This window comes from Morone saxatilis, unplaced genomic scaffold, assembly GCF_004916995.1.
Source record: "Morone saxatilis isolate NCDOM2014 unplaced genomic scaffold, NCSU_SB_2.0 Contig21, whole genome shotgun sequence".
Taxonomy (NCBI): domain Eukaryota; kingdom Metazoa; phylum Chordata; class Actinopteri; family Moronidae; genus Morone; species Morone saxatilis.
In genome coordinates this window covers 6,828,460-6,851,486 of record NW_023339774.1, presented here as the reverse complement: position 1 = coordinate 6,851,486, position 23,027 = coordinate 6,828,460, and the positions used below count along the sequence as shown (strand labels likewise).

At 38.9% G+C, this 23,027-nt stretch overlaps 1 protein-coding gene across 1 annotated transcript in view; it reads left to right on the top strand.

Annotated features, from left to right (window-relative positions):
* The first annotated feature begins 3,468 nt into the window (after window positions 1–3,468).
* musk (muscle, skeletal, receptor tyrosine kinase) overlaps window positions 3,469–23,027 on the top strand; it is a 30,169-nt gene continuing 10,610 nt past the window's right edge. Inside the window, exons 1-15 of the mRNA XM_035667660.1 lie at window positions 3,469–3,538; window positions 8,994–9,120; window positions 9,913–10,064; window positions 10,229–10,356; window positions 10,649–10,790; window positions 10,930–11,054; window positions 14,309–14,468; window positions 14,904–14,910; window positions 16,579–16,842; window positions 16,942–17,135; window positions 17,807–17,830; window positions 17,912–18,000; window positions 21,747–21,921; window positions 22,296–22,482; window positions 22,563–22,754. Coding sequence (XP_035523553.1) covers window positions 3,469–3,538; window positions 8,994–9,120; window positions 9,913–10,064; window positions 10,229–10,356; window positions 10,649–10,790; window positions 10,930–11,054; window positions 14,309–14,468; window positions 14,904–14,910; window positions 16,579–16,842; window positions 16,942–17,135; window positions 17,807–17,830; window positions 17,912–18,000; window positions 21,747–21,921; window positions 22,296–22,482; window positions 22,563–22,754 — 2,036 coding nt within the window. The remainder of the gene's footprint in view (window positions 3,539–8,993; window positions 9,121–9,912; window positions 10,065–10,228; window positions 10,357–10,648; window positions 10,791–10,929; window positions 11,055–14,308; window positions 14,469–14,903; window positions 14,911–16,578; window positions 16,843–16,941; window positions 17,136–17,806; window positions 17,831–17,911; window positions 18,001–21,746; window positions 21,922–22,295; window positions 22,483–22,562; window positions 22,755–23,027) is intronic.

Sequence of the window (23,027 nt, the reverse complement as noted above, 5' to 3'; positions counted from 1 at the left end):
TCAACTCCCGGTATGGGAACAAGTGCTTGTCTCGATTCTTTGGGCAGCCCCAACAAGTGTAACTGGAAGTTATTTGGTGTACTGGTGAGGTGCCCTTGACCACAGCATCAGTTAGCACCCTTATATGGCAGACCATCATCTACGCATGTGCATGATTATTTTTCAAGCCTTGGGGTATTCGTCTTCTTGATTGGTTGAAGTTCGTCTGATAGACAAAGACATACACATAGACATATGATCTGATTTGTCATGTGTAATAAATCATCTGTTGCAGTCAGTTTAATGTGGAGCCCCCCAGGGATCAATTGTTGGGCCGACATAATTCAACCTGAACATGCTCCCTCTAGGATGTGTCAAATCATACATGACCATAACATTGCTTTTCACAGATGATGACACTCAGTCACTTAGTGAAAGAGCTAAGTAAATATGTGGTCCCTTAGACGCTCTCTATCGATGTTTAGAGCAAATACATTTCCTTGAATTAAATAAAGATGACATAAATTTGGCAAGACTTTGGCAAGAATAAAAGTTATTGCTCAGTTAGATTTTGGAGCTATAAACAAACAAATAAGAAGAGTTAAAGGTCTCATGTCCAGACAAGATTTAGAGAAACTCATTCATGCCTTTATTTACAGGAGGATGGGCTATTGTAACGGTGTCTTGAATAGTCTTCCCTAAAAAGCTGTAAGACAGCTTCAGCTCATTCATAACACTGCTGTGATAGTTCTAACGACAACCAAGAGAAATTAGCACATTACTCCTTTTCTTAAATCTTTACAGTGACTGTGCTGGCTCCGTCAAAATGTCATGGCGATGGCCACAACACCAAACTTGAGGCTAACCAAAAACATGTCAATTCAGCATCGAAGACTCCATGGAGGGCGATCTGCAGCATCTGTAGATGAAAAAGAGCTCATTCTAAGGTAACAAAAACGCAACAATTCCAATTCATGTCATTATACACTAATTAAAACATACCTATGAATATTTTATTTCATTTCTGCCAATTGATCATTCTGGAGCTTTAAACTGTTTCATTCTGTGCTTTTCTGCATTTTACATTCTACATTAAATTGTTCCTTATTTTAAACTTATTTATTTATATTTTGAATTATTTGTATTTTGTTGCTCTATACATTTATTGGTTTTATTTTTTGGGGGGAAGCACTGGATAAAGTGCTATAAAAATAAAGTTATTATTAATTGTATGAAGAACAGATAATTTTGTGATAATCTTTCTTTCCCCATATTAACAAAAATGTGGGTTACAGAGCAGCTCCAATGAAACAAATGGGGCTTCAGATTCTTGATCGGGTGGGGGAGATTTTAGGAGAGTCCTTGCTTTTGTTACATAATAATAAAATGTCCCAATATGTCATCTAACCAGAGAGTACATTTCGTTTTTGCACACCTCCTCCCTGAAGCAGGAGCTTTGAAAGTAAGCAGTATGAACAACAGATTTTTATTTGCACAAACATGTGTTATTAACCAAAGCTTGTCCTGATGTTATTAAGATTACTAGGGTCACATGGGACATTTAAGTGTAACCATGCCTAAGTGTTTACACTCTCTCAAAAAAAAACCATCTGTTTACTTCAACAGGATAAATGGATTAATGTAATGCAAACACATTGGGGTTAAGCCTGGTGCAGCTATTTTGCTGTAAGCTCCATGCAGTTGGATCCATGGTAATCCAGGACAGCAACACAGGCTGTATCCAATATTTGAAAAAAAAAAAAGGTATTTGACTTTCCAGTCCCTCAAACAAATAAATCATGTTTACACATGATTTGGTTTACTGTTGTGATTTAAGTTCAGATGCACTTCATTTCTGTGTCAGCAGAGGGAGTCACAGTATCAGTACTGTTGTCCAGAGGTGTCCAGATTTATACTGCTTATTAGATAGTCCTTGGCAAAGTACAATGTAAAGCTTTTCCTTTTGTTCTGGTATTGGTTCTTTGGATGTGTTTGAGATATATCAGTATTGTATTACCTTAACTTAAAAAAAAAAACAACAACAACAATGATACCATATTCTGCCATGCTGTACAAATTACCCTGCTTGACAGCATCACCTAGTGGTGTGCTGTGTCACCAATGAAAGAACTGCTCGAATCATGTACTGTATTTGGTCTGCTTTTGCACATGCAGTATGTTGTTTTATCTAAGTTGTGAAGATGGAGGGGCTTAATGTAAATGTGATGAAGAGAAAGGGACATTAAAAGAGGTAAGAAACTACACCTCCTACCTTTGTTACATGACCAGACTAAAGACAACGGCATCACTCATGGCAGCCTCACCATCACAAGTGATGGTATTGTCCATCATATGAAACTGAAGCCTAATACTGTTGCACAAAACTGCATTAACAACCTCATCGCTTTTACCTCTGTGAAGGCCACGGTTAATTAAAAAAAACCCACAACAACAACGTGTACGGCTAACTGTGTCTGCTGGGGGAATACAATAGTTGACGCCATCCAAAGCAGAATGGATAAGGAGCAAACAAACTGAAATGCCATTCCTTTCCTAAAATAAAACAGGACATACAGGCTGGCAGGCAACAGGTGGGCACAAAGGCTGCCTCCTGGACTGTGTGTGTGTGTGTGTGTGTGTGTGTTAAAATGTAACAGTATGTGGCGAGTTGGAATGTGCCTGTGTACATTTGTTTGTATAGTAAAACGTATAATGTGTACGGATATTCTACAGTATGTGTTACATGCTTTACATGTATTGTTAATGTTGTCTATCTGCATATACGACTGCATGTTGAGAAGATACAGACACACAGTATATTGATACAGTATATTGTGACCTGCTGTCCTGACACTCTGCTCTTTCTGAAAATAGAAAGTTCTCTTATCTGGTAACTTCTCTTGTCTCCTTTTAATGGGTGATGTGACTCTTCCTAGTGGCTTTAATGTTTGTCCTCTTTGTGTCCTATGTATATATACGTTTTATATTAAAGTATCTGTCACAACTTATGACAATTTTTGCTGTTTCTATGCTTTTATTTCTGTTTCTGTTGTAGCTTTACTGACACAAATTATTTATTTCAACTCACATGGCACTACAAAGCAGAACCTTGAATTTAGCTTGTGTCGTTCAATAAACAGTGGGCTGACACTGTTGTTGATTACAGTGAATGAGGATGACTCTCCAGCACTGGAGCCTTTGGAGCTTTCAGTGTGGCTCCAGAACCTGAGTGACTGTTCATGAGGACAGCTAGCAGCTGCCACTGTCCATCACCAAACACACACACACATACACAGAGTGACTGAGCTGGTCCTTGTTGAGCACAGAGCTCATGGCTGTCCCTGGCTACAACACACGCAGACGCACACAGTGAAGGAACACACAAAGTGACAACCAACAAGAACGTCTCCTTACCTGCAATGGGAATCTAACAACCAGCGTATAGTGAGCCTGTCAAAAAGCTTTATCGAGGCAGATCATAAAGCCAGGATGAAGATTGTGGAAGCCATTTCAGTCTTTCTGCTGGCTCTGGTCACCTCAAGTTACGGGATACAGAGAGGTATGTGACGTTTCCATATGCTTGCACTCAAAGAGCTTTTAAGAGTGTGTTTTTCAGTATAGGTTGCCAAAAGATCTCGAGCAACATTCAGGTATTGTACACATGAAAACAGTGTGAATTCTGTATAGCTTATTTAATTCATAGAAATGTAAAAACTGTCTTGTGTAAAATAATTTCATTAATTACATAATAACAGTTATCATCACAAAATGTAAACAGAAGATACAAAAAACAGAAGAAGGAAAAAGGAAAATTGTACAATATAGCCCTATATTTATAATGTGCATTACACATAATGTGTGCATGAGTAAATATATGGGATAAGGATCAACAGTCTACAATGGATAGGTACAAGTAAGGAAAAAAGAAATAATGGAGAGCATCATTCTTATGTAAAAGCTTTTAGAGAGAATATTTCCCTACATACAGTACATTGCACGCACATCACCTGTTTTCCACCCCATCCTGTAGGGAAAAGGAGAAGGTGTTTATAGGACTACATAGTGTAAATGTGACTAAATCTATATCCTTCCTACACTCTGGCATATCCTCTCTGCAGGGTGTTGTAAAGGTGGTAAGGAGCTGGCTATTCCCTCCGCTGTCTCTAATACACCAGATTTCCATATGATTTATCTCCACCACTGCCGTACTGTGCCTACATGATCAGAAAGTGGGCACCAAAAGACAATTATTTCTGTACTTTTTTTAAAGCCTCTGAGTTCTACAAATCTGAATCTTTCATCAACTTCAATGGCTGTAGCTAACCTCCCATATATTCTACACTTGCCATATGACAAAATAGACATCTCGTTAAGTTAAAGACTTTTGACTAGAGCAAGTTCAGCCAATGCCTCTGGATTTCAGGACATGTGAGATGGGTACCATATCAAATGCTGACACACTTTTAGGGTCACATGCACAGGCCTGCAGAGCAGACCATTGACATACAATACATGTTTTATAAGCGCAGATATACAGTGCATGCAGCAGATCAGCTCAGAGAGACAGGTGGTGTAGATGCTGTCACATTCTGCCAGGGTACATGCTGTAGCTGGTGAGCTAGGTTGGGCTGATGAGGTGTAGGGTTAGACTTGGCATCTTTCTTGTTGGTCCAAGTCACTAAAGGCATCCTGTTACCTAAAACTTACATAGAGTGAGAACAATGATTTAACTGTCTATAATGCTATTAGGAAATGGAAATTCTACCAAAAACTCTTTAACACAGAGAATGTTTCATTATCTCAAGATACTGTCAAAGCTAGAAGAATTATTTCTATAGCTACTACTGTTATCATACAAGATGAAATCCATGGTGTAAATTTTGACATCCACAATATCATCAGTACCAGAGGTGTGGACTTGAATGACATTACACAGATGAGAGTCACAAATTTGATAACTTTGGACTCGACATGACAAAAAAGACTCAACTTGGACTTTAACACCAGTGACTCGTGACTTCATTTGGACTTGAGCTTTTTGACCTTGAAAATACTTGATACTTTGCAATTACTGGCAGTAAATCTTACTTAGTGCCATGAATCAGTTAATTCCCTGAATCAACTAACCTTGATGCTATTCATTTTGAGCAAATTGACACTTAAATCCCCAGATCCACTTTGTTTGAACCAATCTGACAGCACCCAGTCAAGTTTCAGGACACTGTGACTTGCCAAACAATGACTTGGTCCCAATTCTACTCAGTATGCAAAGATAATGGAGTGTATTGTATGGTAAAGATTGTGAGTCGCTATATGCTTAGGATGAAAGTCTGCCCTAAAAAACCACAAGGTCACATTTTTGTATTCATTTTAATGTATTGGCTATACAAACAGGTTATGTGTTCATTTGTCAGCAGTAGTTTTTAACTTTTGACAGAACAGTACTATTTGTTCCTCACAGAGATGAGATGTGAGAATGAGATAATGTTAAACTATTATTTCAACATCAAATGCACTGGGTTGGTTTTTAAGATTTGTGAGACTGAACGTAAATGAAGCGGCCAAACATTTGGTTTGCCTTTTAAAGATTATGTTTAATTGCCCATGACTTGATTGAGCACAGTTTTACAAGCTGTGGCTGCAAATGAAATGTTTAGCAACTGTGGATTGACAAGTGCTGTAAAAATGCATTATATTATTATTTTTATTTATTATTGCCTCTGTGTTGTGGTTTTGAGGCGTGGGTCAGTTGAGCAAAGCTGAGATGGATGTCACAAAAGGATTCACTTTCATGTGTTCGGCTGGGCTGAGCTGAGCTTGCTTTTATTAGCTGAGTTGGATTTCATTTGAAACTAGTGTGAGCAAACAAATAATGGATGTCGATTAACTGGTGACAGCATAAACCAAAACTATATTACACCTTATGCAGACGTTGATTACATTTATTTTTTCAAAAGAACAATTTCTTTTGGACTTACTCAACTGTTGTCAAATATGCAGGATGAATCTAGATAACTTGTGCATTCACTTACGCAGTCAGCATGATACATTAAAGAGGGTGTTTTTAAATCTTGCACAGCATGTCTGTTTGAACTAAACCACTACAAACAATGGATGACTCCCTTGCAGACTATTTTTGTGTTTGTTCTCGTTCAACCACAATGAAAGTATCAAGTTTAAAAAAAATATGTATCTGGTCTGCATGATAGAGTCAGAGAGAATACTGTTAACAATATGACTCAAAGTACGGAAAAAACCTAGAGGATAAACTACAAATCAAAGCAAACACCAGAGGAACCAACGGATGTTATAAGTTACAAGCTCTAAAGAAGGTCCCTATTATATGAAAGAAATGGAGTTGACAAAGATCTAATGGAAACTGAAGGAAATAAAACATAAGATGGAATAAAAACTGAGTGAGAAAGATTTATTCAGTGGTCATTACAGAGAAAGCAAACCAGACATAAATGGCATTTGTTGAATGAGCAAAATTGGTGGAGCTAATAGGTAACCACACAATGATAGCTTTGACAAAATGGCTTTAATATCTGAGGATTTTACAAGAAAATACATTTCTAGCTCTACACACATTGGTTAAGTGCAGCAAACTAGCAAAAATTATGTTTTCAATTCTATCCTGCACACTAGCAGCTTTATGATTTTAAGCTCTGGTGTGGACACACACAAAGCGTGATAATGAGAGGCACTTGGTTCGGATCAAGTAGGTTTTTGTAATACATACAGTAGAGGCCAGATGTGACCGGCCCTCACTGAAGGCCTTAACAACACTGTATCACTTCTGCTGTCCAAGTGGGGTTTCATAACAAGCACCTCTTCGAAAGGGTCAAATCCGATGAGGCTCTCGTGTGCTCTAAATAATGAGTCATGTGGTTAAACAACAGCCACAGAGAAACCTTTAGTCTTCAGATGTTGTCCATCTGTTCAGATGTAATTTTGGCAAAAGTTACATGGTGAGGAAAAAAACACACATTCAGCAACAAACCCACTCAAGAACCAAGGTACAACTATAAAGTCCTGCAAATACAATCAACAAAATTGAATTTTCTTTTTGGAAGAGATAGAGGTATTTTCTGGCTTTCAGTAAGTACAGTAAATTAGTTTTTAATTATTGTATTTAGTCATAAACCAAAGTGTCAGATTTTGCTATGATGATGCCACTACATGAAAAGTCAGAGGGTCATCACCAAGGTTATTTAAATTCATCTTGAGGGGAACATAAATTAAAATGTATCCAATAGTTGTTGACACATTTCACAGAAGAAACCCACAAATGTAAACCTCATTGTGATGCTAGAGGAAAAGTCAGGGGATCACAAAAGTCAGTAGGATCCATCCTCTGGGGTACCATGGATATCTGTACAAAATCATTGCAATCCATCCAATAGTTGTTGAGATATTTAGGTAAAATGATGGACTGACTGACCAACAAACAGACCAGTGTTGCCACCCATTAAGCCATGCTAACCGGAATGGCTAAAAATACGATTTTAAACTGCATACATGAAATAACTTAACAAAGCACATGGTGAGATATTTCTCCTTTCTTTGACCTTAGCTGAAACTGGTTTAACCTCATGTCATGGTTTCAGTTTGATTTACAGTAGCATTGTTTCCATCGCCCATTCATGAGTCAAACAGCAGCAGTGACCTGGGGTTGGGGTTGTGAATGTGGGCTGGTCCTTCCAGCAATGTTATTGAGGAATCTTTGTTTCTCAAGAGACAAAACAAGCATAATGTCCTTTAAACCATAATCCTTTTCTTTATTCTCCTTTATTTTTCTCCCTCCTCTTTTCTTTCCTTTTCTTCTCTCCTCTGTTTTCTATTTTGCCTCTTCCTCTCCTTAGTTCATACAAAGTTTAAAGCAACCCTGATGTCTCTGATCTGAATCCACACATAAACAGTTGCTGCCTCACCACAGTGCTACAACTATCTTCTACCATCTCCTTTTCCCTTTCAACATGTCTTTTCTTTGTTTTTACTCCCCCTCTTATTTTCTTCTCCTCAATATATTCACCCAGAGTAAAAAAACAAACATAAGACTACCTTACTAATACTGAGTTGCTTTTCCCTTTTCCCTTGTCTCACTTGTCTGAAAGTAATCCCTCTTCTCCTTTTCTGCCTTTCACGATTGAAGCAGGCTAAATGGATGAAATAAATATTGATCACATCTTTACTGTGGATTCACCTGATTCATATCATGAAAAAGTACAGGTGGTTCTAATAATTTGTTATTCAGTGTATACAGAATTGGTAACTTACCCACTTTCATTTTAACAGAGACCATCTGTTGAAACAAGATAGTAGAGAACAGTGCGTGCACAGGGGATGGAGCGTATCCTTGAACCTTAAATTAAAATGTCCTTGCTTCAACTTCTGCTTGAATAAAAAGAAGAAAAAAATTTCTAACAAACCTCAAGTTGAGTTCAACACTATGTCTTTTCTTCTGTGTCATCCTCTTTTCTGTCTAATACTTTTCTTCTTTCCTATTTCTCAATACTTTATATCAAGTTGCAAAATCCCAAATTCCTTGAGATATAATTTCACATTTAAACAGATTTCTCTTCTCCTGGAGGTCATCCTTCTCAGGTCAAAGCTGTAAAAAAAAAAACGACCTCAAAACCTCTGATCTGATCCCAGTAGTCAACGGTCATAGCTGGTCACTGAGTGACTGAAACAGATGAGTCTATCTAAAATAGGAATGCCAAGAATGTCAAATAATTTGGCTGAAAAGATGCAGCTGTTGAGTGAGACTGGTATGTGTTATAAAGACACAGGATGTTACATTTTCAACCCTATCTCCCATGCTACAAAAATGTGTGCATTAGCGATTACATTTTGCAGGTTTGCAGGATATTCCCTGTTCATAAAGTCTAAGATCATCATTCTGGCATGTTCATTTCTTTTTCCACATGTCCCTTTTTCCAAATACTGCAGTGGACTTTCTTGTTTCGTAACGAATGTCTTCATGTTTTCTTCCTATCTTTATCGCTTAGCGCCTCGAATCATCACCTTATTAGAGACAGTGGATGTACTGCTAGATCACAATGCCACCTTCATCTGTGAGGTGGAGTCCCGTCCCCCCGCTGAAATCACTTGGACCAAGAATAACCATCCAATCATGTGAGTTAAACACCTTCACCTCTTACAGCATCTACAGGATGTACTGAAGGATCATTAAGATATATACAGAGTTCAAATGGTAATCTGTGAAATAATAAAATAATTCTCTTTTCCAATAAGGTAATATTACACATATATAAACAGTCAAATTGTTTTGGGTAATCCTTTCATTAAAATAGCCTTCTGTTGCCATCTGAAACCTAAGTTAGTAACAATAGCTGTTAAGTACTGTATGACGTTACAGGGCTAACCACTGACATTAGCTGCTTATTTTAAATATATATAAATAAGGTTAACATTCCGGCATTTAAAAGAAATGTTAGTAACATCACCATTAGCTACTATTGGCTTACATTAGCAAAAAAGGAAAAAAAAAAATTAAATATCTGTAATTACAAGGATAACATTAAAATGATATGATACATTGTTATATACGTTGTAATATTATGGCCAAAAAAACTATGTAATATCTGTATGTACCATTAGCTTATCTTAGCTTCTAACTTAGGCAATTACAAGGCTAGCTAAATCATTAAAAGTTGGTGAAATATGCTGCTTATTTTGGCAATCAAAAGGCTAACAATAAAGCAATTTTGAATATTAGTGACGTCAACATTAGCTACTATTGGCTAACAGTAGCAAATTGCAAGGCTAACATTAAAATTGGTAAAATGAAAGAGTACATTTCTAAAGCTTAAGACAATTAAAAAGTTAAATATTTTTAAAAAGTCAATTCGTCCCTTCTGCTCACAATGTAACTCTTGCTTCGCACCCTCCTTTTTGTCCCATCAGGTATTATGACCCCCGGTACATAACCAAGGAACAGGGACAGATGCTAATCATCCCTCATGTAAGAGAGTCAGACAACGGCGAGTACTGCTGCATCGCCAGTAACGGCATCGGAGAGCCGGCCAAGAGCTGTGGAGCACTGCAGCTAAAGATGAGTATGTCTGCTTCCTTTTAAGGATGGAGGGCTGGAGTTTAGTCAATCTTGATCTTGAACTCTAACTCAATTTATTTAAAGAATGTGTACATGGTACAATTCCACACTCACAGTAGTATTGAGATGGATCTTATCTCTCTCCTGTCTTGTCTGTCCCTCAATCAGAGCCACAGATCAAACGCCATCCTACCAATGTAACCCTTCTGGTAGAATCCAAAGCAGTGTTGCCCTGTGTTACCCTCGGCAACCCCAAACCAGATGTCACCTGGCTCAAAGATGATGAGCTTATCAAAGTATGCTTTTTATTTATTTATTTTTTTTACACATACAAAAACAGGAAGTTGTTGGACAATTTACATGTTCACTTTTTTTAAATTGAGTAAGATAATCATTTACTGAGAGTAATGCAGCGTTTGTCTAATCAGTAGAGCAACGGTGCGAATGGCAAAGGTATCAAGACTGTATATTAGCATAATTTTTTTCTGGTTTCTAGTGTCCCACAGTAGTAGATAAAAACAATGTTGTAATATGGTTAAAAAAATCAGTCTTTAAAAGGGGAAAAACAAATCATCTCATCTCTCCCAGATCACTGACCGTGTTACCATTCTCGACTATGGTGCACTGAAGATCCATAACATACAGAAAGAGGATGCAGGCCAGTATCGCTGTGTGGCCAGGAATAGCTTTGGTTTGGCCTTTTCAAAGCCTGTCACTATAGAGGTACAAGGTATGTATTTAAATGTGGTTTCTCTTCAACCCATGCGTGGCTTGTACATATTCTCTTAAAAGGTTTAAGTGGAATATAATTATTTGGTTGCAGTATATGTGAGTTTATGTGTCTACGCTGTCTGTGTATGTGTGTTCAGCACCAGCACGAATCCTGCGGGTTCCTAAGGAGAAGAGGGTAGCCTATGGCAGCCAGATTTCCCTGGAGTGTAACGCCACGGGAAATCCAATCCCTACCATCACCTGGCTGGAAAATGGCAATACTGTGAGTGCTCAGGTTTCATTGTGTGAAAGTATTTGACCAATATGGGTTTCTAAATGATCCGGGTCTCCACTTAATCTTTGCATCCAAAGTTTATGGTGTGTTGTTTATGGTTGTAGCTCCGTGCTCTATCCATCCATCTATCCATCTATCCATCCATCCATCCATCTATCTATCTATCCATCCATCCATCCATCCATCTATCCATAACCATGCCGGTCCCCCTGGTCTCTCATAAATTCTTGTGATCTCTCCAGGAATATTTTTGTCTCCTTTGCAGTAGTTGAGTTTGGCTCAAATGTCACTCAACACAGCTAGCATTAGAGAAACTTTATCACGTAGCTGACATTGTGACACATTGTCAGTCGTGGAGCCTTACATAATGGGAAAGCTGTGACAACAACAGAGCAGATAACCAAGAAAGCCAACATGCATTGAAGTCTGTTAAAATACTTTTATTCATGAAACCTTCATCTTCACATACTGTAGCATAGCTCTGAGGTACTGGGGTAAACTATACTCAGGTGCTCTAAAGAATACAATTGTACTAACTAATATAGTTAGTATACTAATGCTAATGTTTGTAACCTGCACAGTGCAGCATTGTCTACTTAAATTGGCAGGAAACTGGTACCTAGCTAGCTGGCAAATCCAAAGAACAGACACAGGGCTAGTTAACTGCAGTGATGGACAATACTTGGAAGCAAATAAATTACTTGAACCAGAGTTCCAGTGGATCTCTTATTTGGTGGCAGACATACAGTATCTGCATTGCTAATAAAGCTGCACATCCCCAGTGGTGTTATTGATTTGTTGTCTATCTGCTGTCCATGTGGCTTGAGAAAACAATTAAGATCAAACCAGAGAAGTAAAATACTTGATGTGCATGAGCAAGGGTACCTAAAGAAAACAGGAAACTACGAACACAGACCCACACACAAATACAGTATATCGGTATGCAAACATACAAGAAATTACCCACCTATCCCTCGCCCTCTCTGTCTCTCTTTCTGTCTCTCTCCCTCACACACACACACACATACACACACACACTGAGTCAATGAACTCAAAGATGGCTGTGGGATCAGTGATATAAACAGCAGTATAAACAGCAGAGGAATTCTCATTATAGTGACAGGGGATTGAAGAGATTGCCTTCCATTTAGCCAATGATACACAGTGTTATCTGCTTTAATTGGGTTGGATTTTTTTAAGGGAGTGAGCGCAAAGGTTCTTAAAGTCTTACAGTGCTGAATGGTTTGTGTTAACTGCTGATTTGTGATCTAAATACTCTGGCTAGATGTTCCAACAGCTCAGCCATGCAAGGGAAATATAGCTGTTGACACACTTGGTGACCAAGAATGTCTCCAACTGATATGATAAGTCTAATAATCTAATGATTATGCTCTGACATAAGAATCATTGTGACAGTTTGGTTTTAATCACATTTGCAGTTGTAGCATGCAATGTTTTTCTTTTTTAAGGCCAGCAGGAGAAGACATTATCCACCTTGTACCAAATGCATGACTTTTTTTTCTTTGCAAAAGCCCAAGTATGAAACTTCAGTAAAACACCAGGGGTTTTCCACTTCCTGTAGACTCAAGAGAAGTTAACATATCGAACCTAAAAGGAACAATGATCTATTTAGATTTTAGCTGGTCTTGTTTTTGATTTGTGTCATAATTACGACCACCCACTCTGTAACCACATGTGCCTTTATTGATTGATCCTGCTTGAAACCTGCTAAAAATTATACCAACTAGTACCTAATACAATGTTAAACAGGACTTTTTTCTAACCAGGCAGCAGACATTTTTTTCTGCGTGCCACTGCGGGCAGACATACATGTCTGGCTATTTAATAGTCTTGGGTGCTAGCTACAAAGTGATTACAGGCCCATAATGCTTGTAAATAGTATGTCTCTGTGTGTGTGTGCTGATTAAAATGACTGTGTGAGCTGCTTTTCTGGCAGCTTGTTGAGGTCATTAATTTCAGCGGGGCTGGATCAAGCTTGTCCTAAAAACAGGAGGTGTCAGACACAACTTCAAATATAGACATGTATCACATCAGCACCTTGACACACACACACACACACACACACACACACACCAGAGATTCTCACATATATCATTTATATATATATGTTAGTGTGAATACAGGAACCTAAAACAACAAACACATTTTATCAGGCTACTTCTGCCCAGTGTGAATACCAGGGCATTTTTAAAAGTTCTTAAATATTACAAGTGGTTATATTATTGCCGGGAACTTAATTTTATCAACTCAACACCCATGAGACTATATTATAAACAGTGTATTAACACTTCACATATTAAATCTTGGGACAGAGACAGAGAACATGTTTTAATTTCATTAATCTGTTCTACTCATTCTGCTACCAAATGCTTTCACACAACCACAATATCTTAAAGTACTAAACTCAATTTTGCGTTATTGCTATCATCTGCCTAACACATAATCATCCTGGGACATACATGCTACCTTTTGCCAGAGGACAGAGTAATTTCTGGTTTTTATTTTTAACTAAATTCTCACCTGGTTATGTGGAACTGCAGAGTGGCTTCAGCTACAGGTTCCGATAATAAATACTGAGCTTGGAGAGTGTGCTTTCAGACATGCTGCTCTACCTCCATGGAATCATTTACAATGCAGCTTGACCAACATACTCTATGGTATCTTTTGAGTGATCTGAGAGCAGTATTTTTACATGAACAACTGGTCACATGACTTTGTGCAATGGGAATGGGATCAAATGTAGTGACGAACCCACAAATAAATATCCTCCAATTCCGCAGCACCACTCAGCCCTATGGAGCATTTGGTTTTCCAATGTTTTGATTCAGTCTTAACAGTCTCTCTGAAAACCCACTATACACTGCCTGTCCAGCACCAAACGCATAAGTCAGCAGCTAGCTGGTAAACATAACAGAGCTATTAGCTAAAGAGCCAGATATTTCCCTCAGAAGTTGGTCCAATCCAGAGCTATAAGAATGTAAATACAACTCCAAATGAATGCTGATGTTGCTTTGCGTCTCTTGCATGTTTAAATTGTTAACACATTTGGCATAACAACTTTATAATAAAATGCAGTGTGTCAGTGTTGTCTTTTCAGGTTGTTCTGCTGCCTCCCAGTGGACAAAAACAAATCTTTCTTTATTGAAAGGGGGCATCATTTTCATCTTATAAGAGAATATTATTATGGTGTATATTTTTAAGTGTCATTTCTTTTTTTCCAGATCTCAGGTGCATCGGTCGAAGACACTTTGGTGGGAGAGGTGATCCTGTCTGTTCTTAAAGTGACAGTGAACAAGCCAGCTCTGTATACATGTCTGGCTTCCAACAGACACAGTGCCGGAGCCAACACTGTCAAGGCAACTGCTAGAGTCACTGTCGCAGGTAGTGACACATTTTCATTTCCATTCAATGCTAAGATATCACACATTACAAAATCACTGATAGCGCTTACGACTGTGTGTATTAGGGAGTCACTTTGTCTCGAGGTAGCTGTCAGTTATATAAGTAGTGTTTTGTGTGGCTTCAGCTGTTTGTTGTACCCCCCATTTGGTTGACACCTCAACCACACTGCCCCACACACCCCATGACCATAGTCACCTAAAAAAACACCCACATCCCCTCCTCCCTGACCACACACACTGTCCCTCCACCTGGTTGTCTCTCACAGCTAGCTATGAGTTGGTGAGAGAAGCACCATGGTTGCTTTTCTCTTCCTACTGAGACTGATTTTTGTCTTATTTCCTCCTCTTTTGTCTCCTTTCCTCTTTCTTATGCTTCTTCAACCAACATCTTCTGGATATTGCCACTTCCCCATAGAGTGGAGGTAAGAGAAATGCTCTGTGCCTTAGTGTTTCAGCGCTGTAGAACCCCCTTCTGCATGTCACTAAATTTTATATGCGCACCATAACCATATGTATTTGAAGTGACTAAGTGCTATTGCTTCCTTTGGGTCTGCTGAAGACAATTATGCATTTTGGCTCTGTCAGTAAACCTGCAAAACCAATAGGGAGCCAGTCTCTTAGTCACCCATATGGTGTGAGTTGAATTTGAACTTTGCTGAACCACAATACAACCCCAGTCACCACATCTGGACCACGTAACTGCAGAGGGAGAGAGAGATAGTGAGAGGGAGAGAAAGGTATAAGAGAAAGAGAAAACGTTGGCCTTGGGATTCCAGAATTTCTGAGGTAAAAATGAAGAAAGAAACATGTTGTAGACAGAAAACAGGATCAGGCTTAATGGTTCGATCTTACATTAAATTCCAACATCTGGGCCTGAAGCAGTGAGAGGGAGTCATAGAGAGAAAGTAAAGAGAAGGGGGACATGGTGGGATGATAGGGTTGATAGATTTACAGGTCAGATTTAAGTTTGGTGGTTTGACTTGAACTCTGCCGAAGCAACCAACCTCCCTAAGAGGCGACATCTGGATTTTGTAAGCGTTGCAGTATACAACAGAAAGAGAGAGACGTGGAGTGAACGCTGTCAGACAGACAGGCAGGCAGAAAGACCATGGATGTGAGGCAGACAGAATGAAATGTGGAGCGTGTCCATGCTGGAAGACGGAACAGGCACGAGAGCTGGAAAACAAGAGGGCACACGGAGTGGGAAACAGATAGGCAGGATTATGTTTAATCTAGAGGCAGCATGGAGGTCCAACAGGCAGACAGACAGTTTAATCTCATATGAATCTTCTACAACCTGTCTCATGATTCACATCTGGATCATTTTAAAGAGGATATTTCAGTAGACTTTTTTTAGTGCACACACCACACAAAGCAGTAAAAGACTGATTGCTATGGGGACCTATAATAAGCATCTATTTCTCACAGTTTTTATTTGTAAAATGCACAACCACTGAAATTGCAAATAGGTCCAGCCAATATTATTACAGATGAAGGGCAGTGCCTTGGCTAACTTTCTTCCCTGTGTGTTGAGGGGTAACTGCTGTAAATGTCCATTGCTAACACAAGTCACCATTTCATGTACATCTAGGTAATTAGACAATAACTGGTCTAGTAATAAAGTCATTACCCATTCATATTTCCTTGCCCGTAAGGTCTACACATAGTAACTGGAATGTATTTATATTATATCAGATCTAGTTTAGATACATTGTGACTTGCAATGGATAAGGGGGTTTAGGTAATGGATGGAAGAACCCGTGTCACTTATAAAAAGAATGTCATACCTGCTTATTCTCCACGCAGATAAATAAGAAAAAGTATTGCCAGACGAGACTCATTTTTTTAAGTTTTTTTCCTTACTAAATGTCTTCACACCTTCAACACCTCAGAAAACAGCCATCAACCCCAATATGAGCCATATGGGGCACTTCATAAAGTTAGGCTACTGCTGTAGCCTGACAATATATAGCATAAACTAATACGAAATGTAAAGAATTAAAGATACATGCACATTTTGAACTCCTTTTCAGGCATTCAAATCTTATAGTTGTATGTGTATGGATGCATATGCGCCTTTTCTCCCACAGGCTTTACAAGGGCGTCGCAGGCTACTGCAGTGCATATCGTGGAGAGGTGTGCCGCTCCATCCTGCAAGACGATTTGCTGGTTTTCTTTAACTCCTCCCTATCGGACCCAGAGGACATGCAGGAGTACCTGGTTCAGAGTTGGTGGACGGAGCTGGAAGGACTCAGTATGCTGTGTAGCCCCGCAGTCCGCTCATTGCTGTGCCACTCCTCCTTCCCTGCCTGCAACCCATCAGGGTTAGGACCGGCACCCAAACCTGTCTGCAGGTAGCTAAATGTGTCTCTTTGTTTAATTTTTTCACTACATTAGAAATGTATATGAATGAATGTGAGCATCATCATCTATTTCTTTCCTTTACAAAACAGGGAACACTGCCTGGCAGTGAAGGAGCTGTACTGCCATAAGGAGTGGTTGGTACTACAGGGCAGCAGTTTAGTCCAGCCTGGCCTCTTCAGCTCTGTCACTGGGTCCCACACTCCCACTTCTCTGCTGCCCAACTGTCAGGCCTTACCAAGTCTTCGCACAGACCCTGATGCTTGCACACATGTCCCTTTTGTAGGTAGGATATCCCTAATTGAGACAGTTTTGAGTGGTGTTTCATAAAACAAGCAGACTATACTGCAAAATTTCTTCTATTTCCCACGCACAGATCCTGCTATTTTCATGCTGGATAGTCAAACTTTCATGGACTTTTCCTAGGAGTTAGTTGGCAAATGGTTTATATGCATGAGTTTGTATACTTCTTACAGTATACAGTGTTGCAACCAACAAATTAATCTTCTTTCTAGTATCTGCTAAATCTACGATCAGTTAATTCTGTACTGCATAAACAGCCTGAGTGCAGCAATCTAGCATGAAAGCAGAGAGGAAATGGAGTGTTACGTAAAAGAAAAGTTGGCTGGGTGCAGTTACTCGTATGCTGAGGGCCAAATAAAGCCTAGCCTGCTAGACTGCAGGTTACTGATACCGATGAGGTCATTAAGATGGTCTAACTAGCTGAGCCAACATATACAGCTGCAGGTGTGTAAATCATGTGTTTGCTGGATGGTTTAAAGTTTCTAGTCATAGTAATGTGTAGGTTTGCTGTGTAATATCATTTTAACTGTACTGAATAGACTTCCAGTGCTGTATTGTTTTCTCCATGTTATATATTTGTATTCAGATTACTTAATAGCTGTACTTCCTCTGACTATTTAAGCATATTTTAATATGTTCTTTTCTACATTTCAGACATAAAGCGAGATCAAATTACAAGTAAGTGTGAAAGCATTTAAATGCAGCATTAATCTATTTGTATCCAGTCATCTAATCTCACACTGTGTTTGGTATCAACAGCAACATGTTACAATGACAGAGGCCGTTTCTACCAAGGCAGCATAAATGTGACGAGGTCTGGGATACTGTGTCAGTCATGGAGTCAGCAGGTATTGTGGATTGTGTGTATGTGTGTGTGTTTCTAAAATCACAATGTCACATCACTGCACAATATAAATACAATTAAAATATGGAGTGCAGATACAAAATAACTACATGTTAATAGGGTTTGTTTAATAATTGCAGTTTTCCTTATAGGAACGTCCTCATGCAGTGGAACAAAATATGTCTTTTGAGAATTGTTTGCATGTTAATGGCTTTATACTGACTTGTGAGTCACAGTCACCAAAAAAAGGTTGTAAAAAGAATATAGGGCAACAGTGTTGACAACATTTCTAGGTCCAGCACAACTAATTCCTGTATTTATAAATCCAAGTGTCTACGTTTACTGCAGATTTACACCAGTAAATGACTGAAGTGTAACTGATATTATTGTGTGTGGATGTTCAGTTTTATATCAAATGTTCCTGACCTCTAACCAGAAACAGAAAAACACACAAAAGTGCTTACAAGTGCAAACACAAGAACACACACACACAGGCTCACACTAACACACGTTCCCTGTGACCCAAAAGCGTCTTTATGTTTTTATGGCTTTGCTCAGTGAGAGGGTCTGCTAGGGTGAACTGTTACTACTCTCCTGAGCAGTGTGTGTGTGTGTGTGTGTGTGTGTGTGTGCCAGGTCAGCAGAGAGGGAGGGGCTCATCATGTCACATCCTGCCTCTGGAAGCAATTAGCTTTCACACGCATATGCTGCACAGACTCCATCACTAACACATACACACACACCCACACACACACACACAAACAAACATATTATATATTATATTGAGAATGGCCCTATGTTATTTAACTTGATATTAGTAGCCCTATAGATTGGGTGGCTCAGGGTGCCATTTCCTTTCTTCTCAGGTCTACACTGAAGTTACAGGTAGGGAAAATGTAGCATGTGCTGCTTCCATGAAGAGACTGTAATTTTGTGATATGATGTCCTCGCCAAACATAAGTTAAAAGGCTGCTAAATGCTGTAGGATTATTTTGATGATTTTTCTTAAGTTCCTGGCCAGCATCTAAGCTTTCATTTCCTTTTGTAAGTAATCTGCTGGAACAGTTTTCTTAGAGGGCAATGAGAAGCTGATTGCATCATTTTCATTCTGAACTCAACCAAATGAGGTAGAACTCATTTAGATGGTTATGGTAATAATAATTCCCAAATGTCAAATTCCCACTTTGTTCACTTGCACTAGTCAGCATATTATATAAATATAATTATATAAATGAATATTCTACTTGCTACATGCTATATCTTAGTTTATTTCAAATTAGGGTTTGGAGTTATTGTTAAAAGAGTCATCCATCCACTAATCTGTGACTGAGCATGTGTGTCTGAAAATATGACACATAATCTATTTATGCAAAATGAAGCTGAAGGTAGAGAAAACTGTGTCTGCAACCTGTGTTTGGAAATGTACCAAGAAACTGAAGGAACAACTTTAAAATGAATAATCCCACCAACCTAAAGCTGCTTAATTGAAGAGCTCTCTCTTACATTAATCATTCCTGGCTATGAAAACTCTGTATAATTACTGATGGTAGGTTAAAAATTTAAAGTGGAGTGTAGCTTTCACTTGCCTACCTGGCCAATTAGAATCACAGCTGTTCCTAATATTTTGTCAGTGTTGTTTTTCTGAAATCTATAACACAAGATTATTCAGCGATGGCTCGGTCCAAAGTCATAATTTACCTCCTCTGCATTATAGAGCAGATGTTTTTAAGCAAATTTATTTTTTAGTGCATATAAAACATTCTGCATGCATGAGTCCTGTAGGAAAAGAGCACACAACTCTAATGTCCCACATATCACTCTCCGTAGTAAAATCGCATTTATGTCCAGCACATACTCAACACATATGTATGTCGTAGAGTTACATGTACATGTACTGTACATGTTGTGTGCACAGTGTGAGTAGTGTCATATTTTGTGCTGAGTCATCGAGAGATATTACAGCCAAATTCTGATTCAGCCTTTATGCACCGAGACTGTTTAAAATAATAATTAATTAATTAAACATATGTCTGATGAGTCAGGAGGAAAGCTGGTGTATGTCATAATAAGTCCATAAAATATAATAAAAGAAGTGACCACAGTAACCACCAGTTACTGTATTAGTCCACGTGAAATGTTATATTTGCAAGATATGCCATTTGAGTTACTGTTAAGATATTATTTATTATTCATTTAATATCACACCTACTATGATATGTACTGGTTAATGTCAAGCAGGTTATTACATCAATTTGTCCTTTTTTAATTATTCTTTAGTCTTATATTTTTTTCATTTCAGTAAAAAAACAAAAAAACTTCTGTTTTTGTTATAAAAAGGGCTATGAAGTGTTTGTAGAAAAAAAATCATCCGTCATTTTTGTTTTCCCTGAGAAGTAGGGAAATATCAAAACATACTGTATCGCCAAATTTTGTTTTCAATTGTCAAAAACACTGTATCCATTTTTGTGTTTAAATCCCCAACCACTAGATAGCAGTGTTGTAAATATAAACAGTAGTATGCTGTTAGATGTTACAGGGACTGTGATAAATAAAAATGCAGATCCTACTGTTCTAAAGTAAACTTTTTAGAAAACAACAAAATTATTATGCATATGGTGTGTTTTTTATACTATGAGAGTTTTCCTAAAACTAGACAAAAAAATATCGCAATATACCGTCTCACAGTAACTATAATATAACCCACTATATTGTATTGTGAAGCACATTGTATCGCCAGATTCTTGCCAATACACAGCGCTACTGTGAAGTGACCTCTTGTGGTCACCTCGTAAGCGAGTGGTGTGACAATGTTTTTTTTTTTTTTTTCTTTTAATTACGACCACAGTCTTTTCTTAACTTAAAGTGGTTTTAGTTAACCAAGTAGTTTTTGAATTGTGAACCACTGCGGCAACATTGAAAAATGATGTCATCCTGCAGACAGGTGTGCTGGATCAGGAAATGCTCAGAGGATTATTTTGGAAGGCAATGACAAATTACCCATGTTGTCGTTTAGGTCTGAGCACTTGTTGTTTTGAACATTTCTGGCACCAGTGGGAAATCCACTGTGTGAGCAGTTTGCCTCACGCATTCAGCTACAGCAGCTCATGTGTTGGACCCAGCCTTTTCAGCTCATAACTTCACATCTCTCGGGATAGTTTGGACCATTGCTCTTTTGATGACTAAAGCTCGTGACACATGAAGACACCAGATGTTTAGTGTTTGAGTTGGCACTCTGTATTGCATAACCAACCGTGCAAACTCTAATGTCCTTCACTATAGTACATTTTACACCCTGTGCAGCTATTAAAGTGTAACCTTACCGTGGTCCGTAAACAACTTGAGAAATTTATTAAATTAAAAAAAAGGACATCTTAGTTTTTTTCTTTTTGTCAGAGATTTTTTTGGAAAAGTAAAACCTCTGTCCATCCAAATGTGTCTGCAACAGCTTTGAAATGTATTGATCAAACTTTACTGATCCCTTAAGACAAGTCTGTTTCCTCTTTATCCCTCTCCAGAGCATAGGGTCAGCAACAAATAATGTTTAACTCAAAAACACTTCTGGAGGCACAGACTGGATCCCACATTTACTCAAACTTCTGACAGGACATGAAGTAAAGGGCTCCTGTCCAAAATGCTACAATTCTTAAGAGCACTCAACCTCTCCTATGCCTCTTACAGCTGGTTATACACTGCTTATTAATGGTTTTCCTCTTTGTTTTTCTCCTCCTGCCATTGTGTCTTGCCCTGTAGGTTCCCCACCAGCACCGCCTCTCTGTGGATGTGATTCCAGAGTTGAAGAATTCAGATAACTACTGTAGGAACCCAGGAGGAATCAGCGACAAGCCCTGGTGTTACACCTCAAATCACAACATACGCTGGGAGTACTGCGCTGTGCCGCAGTGTGGGGAGACTAGCATGGTATCAGGTACTGCCTTCTATCTTCTGTCCCTTGTTCTATTTTCAATGGTTTCTAAGTCCTGATATCTACTCTGGACATCGTCCCATCATGTTGTTTTAGCTAAACCACCTTTTTCTGCTGTGTGCATTTAGCATAATACAGCGCAGAATCAAATGTGAAAGTCATGGTCAATCTAACATAATTGGGTTGTGGTCAGACTTTGCAACTCTGACACCTAATAAAATTAAGTAGTTCAAGGCCCCAAATTACTAATAAATTTTTTCAACTATCAGTTGGTTTTGGTTTTTCCTATGGTACCTGCTGGGCTCCGCACTGTACAAATTAAATAAATGCTTGGTTCTAGTGCAGCACAGCACCTTGATTTGAACTGTGTCTGTTAGGGATGAAGCCAGAGTCACCAGGCCCTCGTCAGACTCCTCGTCTCCCTCCCACGACCACAGTATCATCTCCAGCTTACTCCATGTCCGTCATCGTCATCATCCTGACAGCTCTCGCAGCCACAGTCTTCTTCACCATCATCATCCTCGCCTGCCGCAGACGGAGGAAGCAGTGGAGAAACCGGAAGAGGTAAGATACAGACAAGACTGTCTTTGTTTGACTGTGTGTTTCACCTTTCTATCCCTCAGACCCTGTTTATCTCCCTGCAGAGCAATGGAGACCCCGACGCTGAGTGCTCTTCCGTCGGAGCTCCTGCTGGATCGACTCCACCCCAACCCCATGTACCAGCGGGTTCCCCTGCTGCTGAACTCAAAGCTGCTGGCCCTCGAGTATCCCCGAAATAATATCCAATATGTTAGAGATATTGGAGAGGGAGCTTTTGGACGGGTTTTCCAAGCCAGGTGAGAGGGGGAGATGAATGGGAAGGGGAAATTATATAAATAACTGTACTGTATATCTATCCAATCAGGCAATGAAATGAGAGAAGAAAGAATAGAGTTAGAAAAAAGATAAAGAGAGAGAACAAGAGGTCAAGCAGCCTTGGACCCCAAATGCGGGAGAGACTGTGGAGGGATATCTGTTTGCAATATTATATTACTCAGACTAATATTTAATATGGCCATGTCATCATCATAATCGCTGCCAGGGGCTAACATGATGATGTGGATATTTCT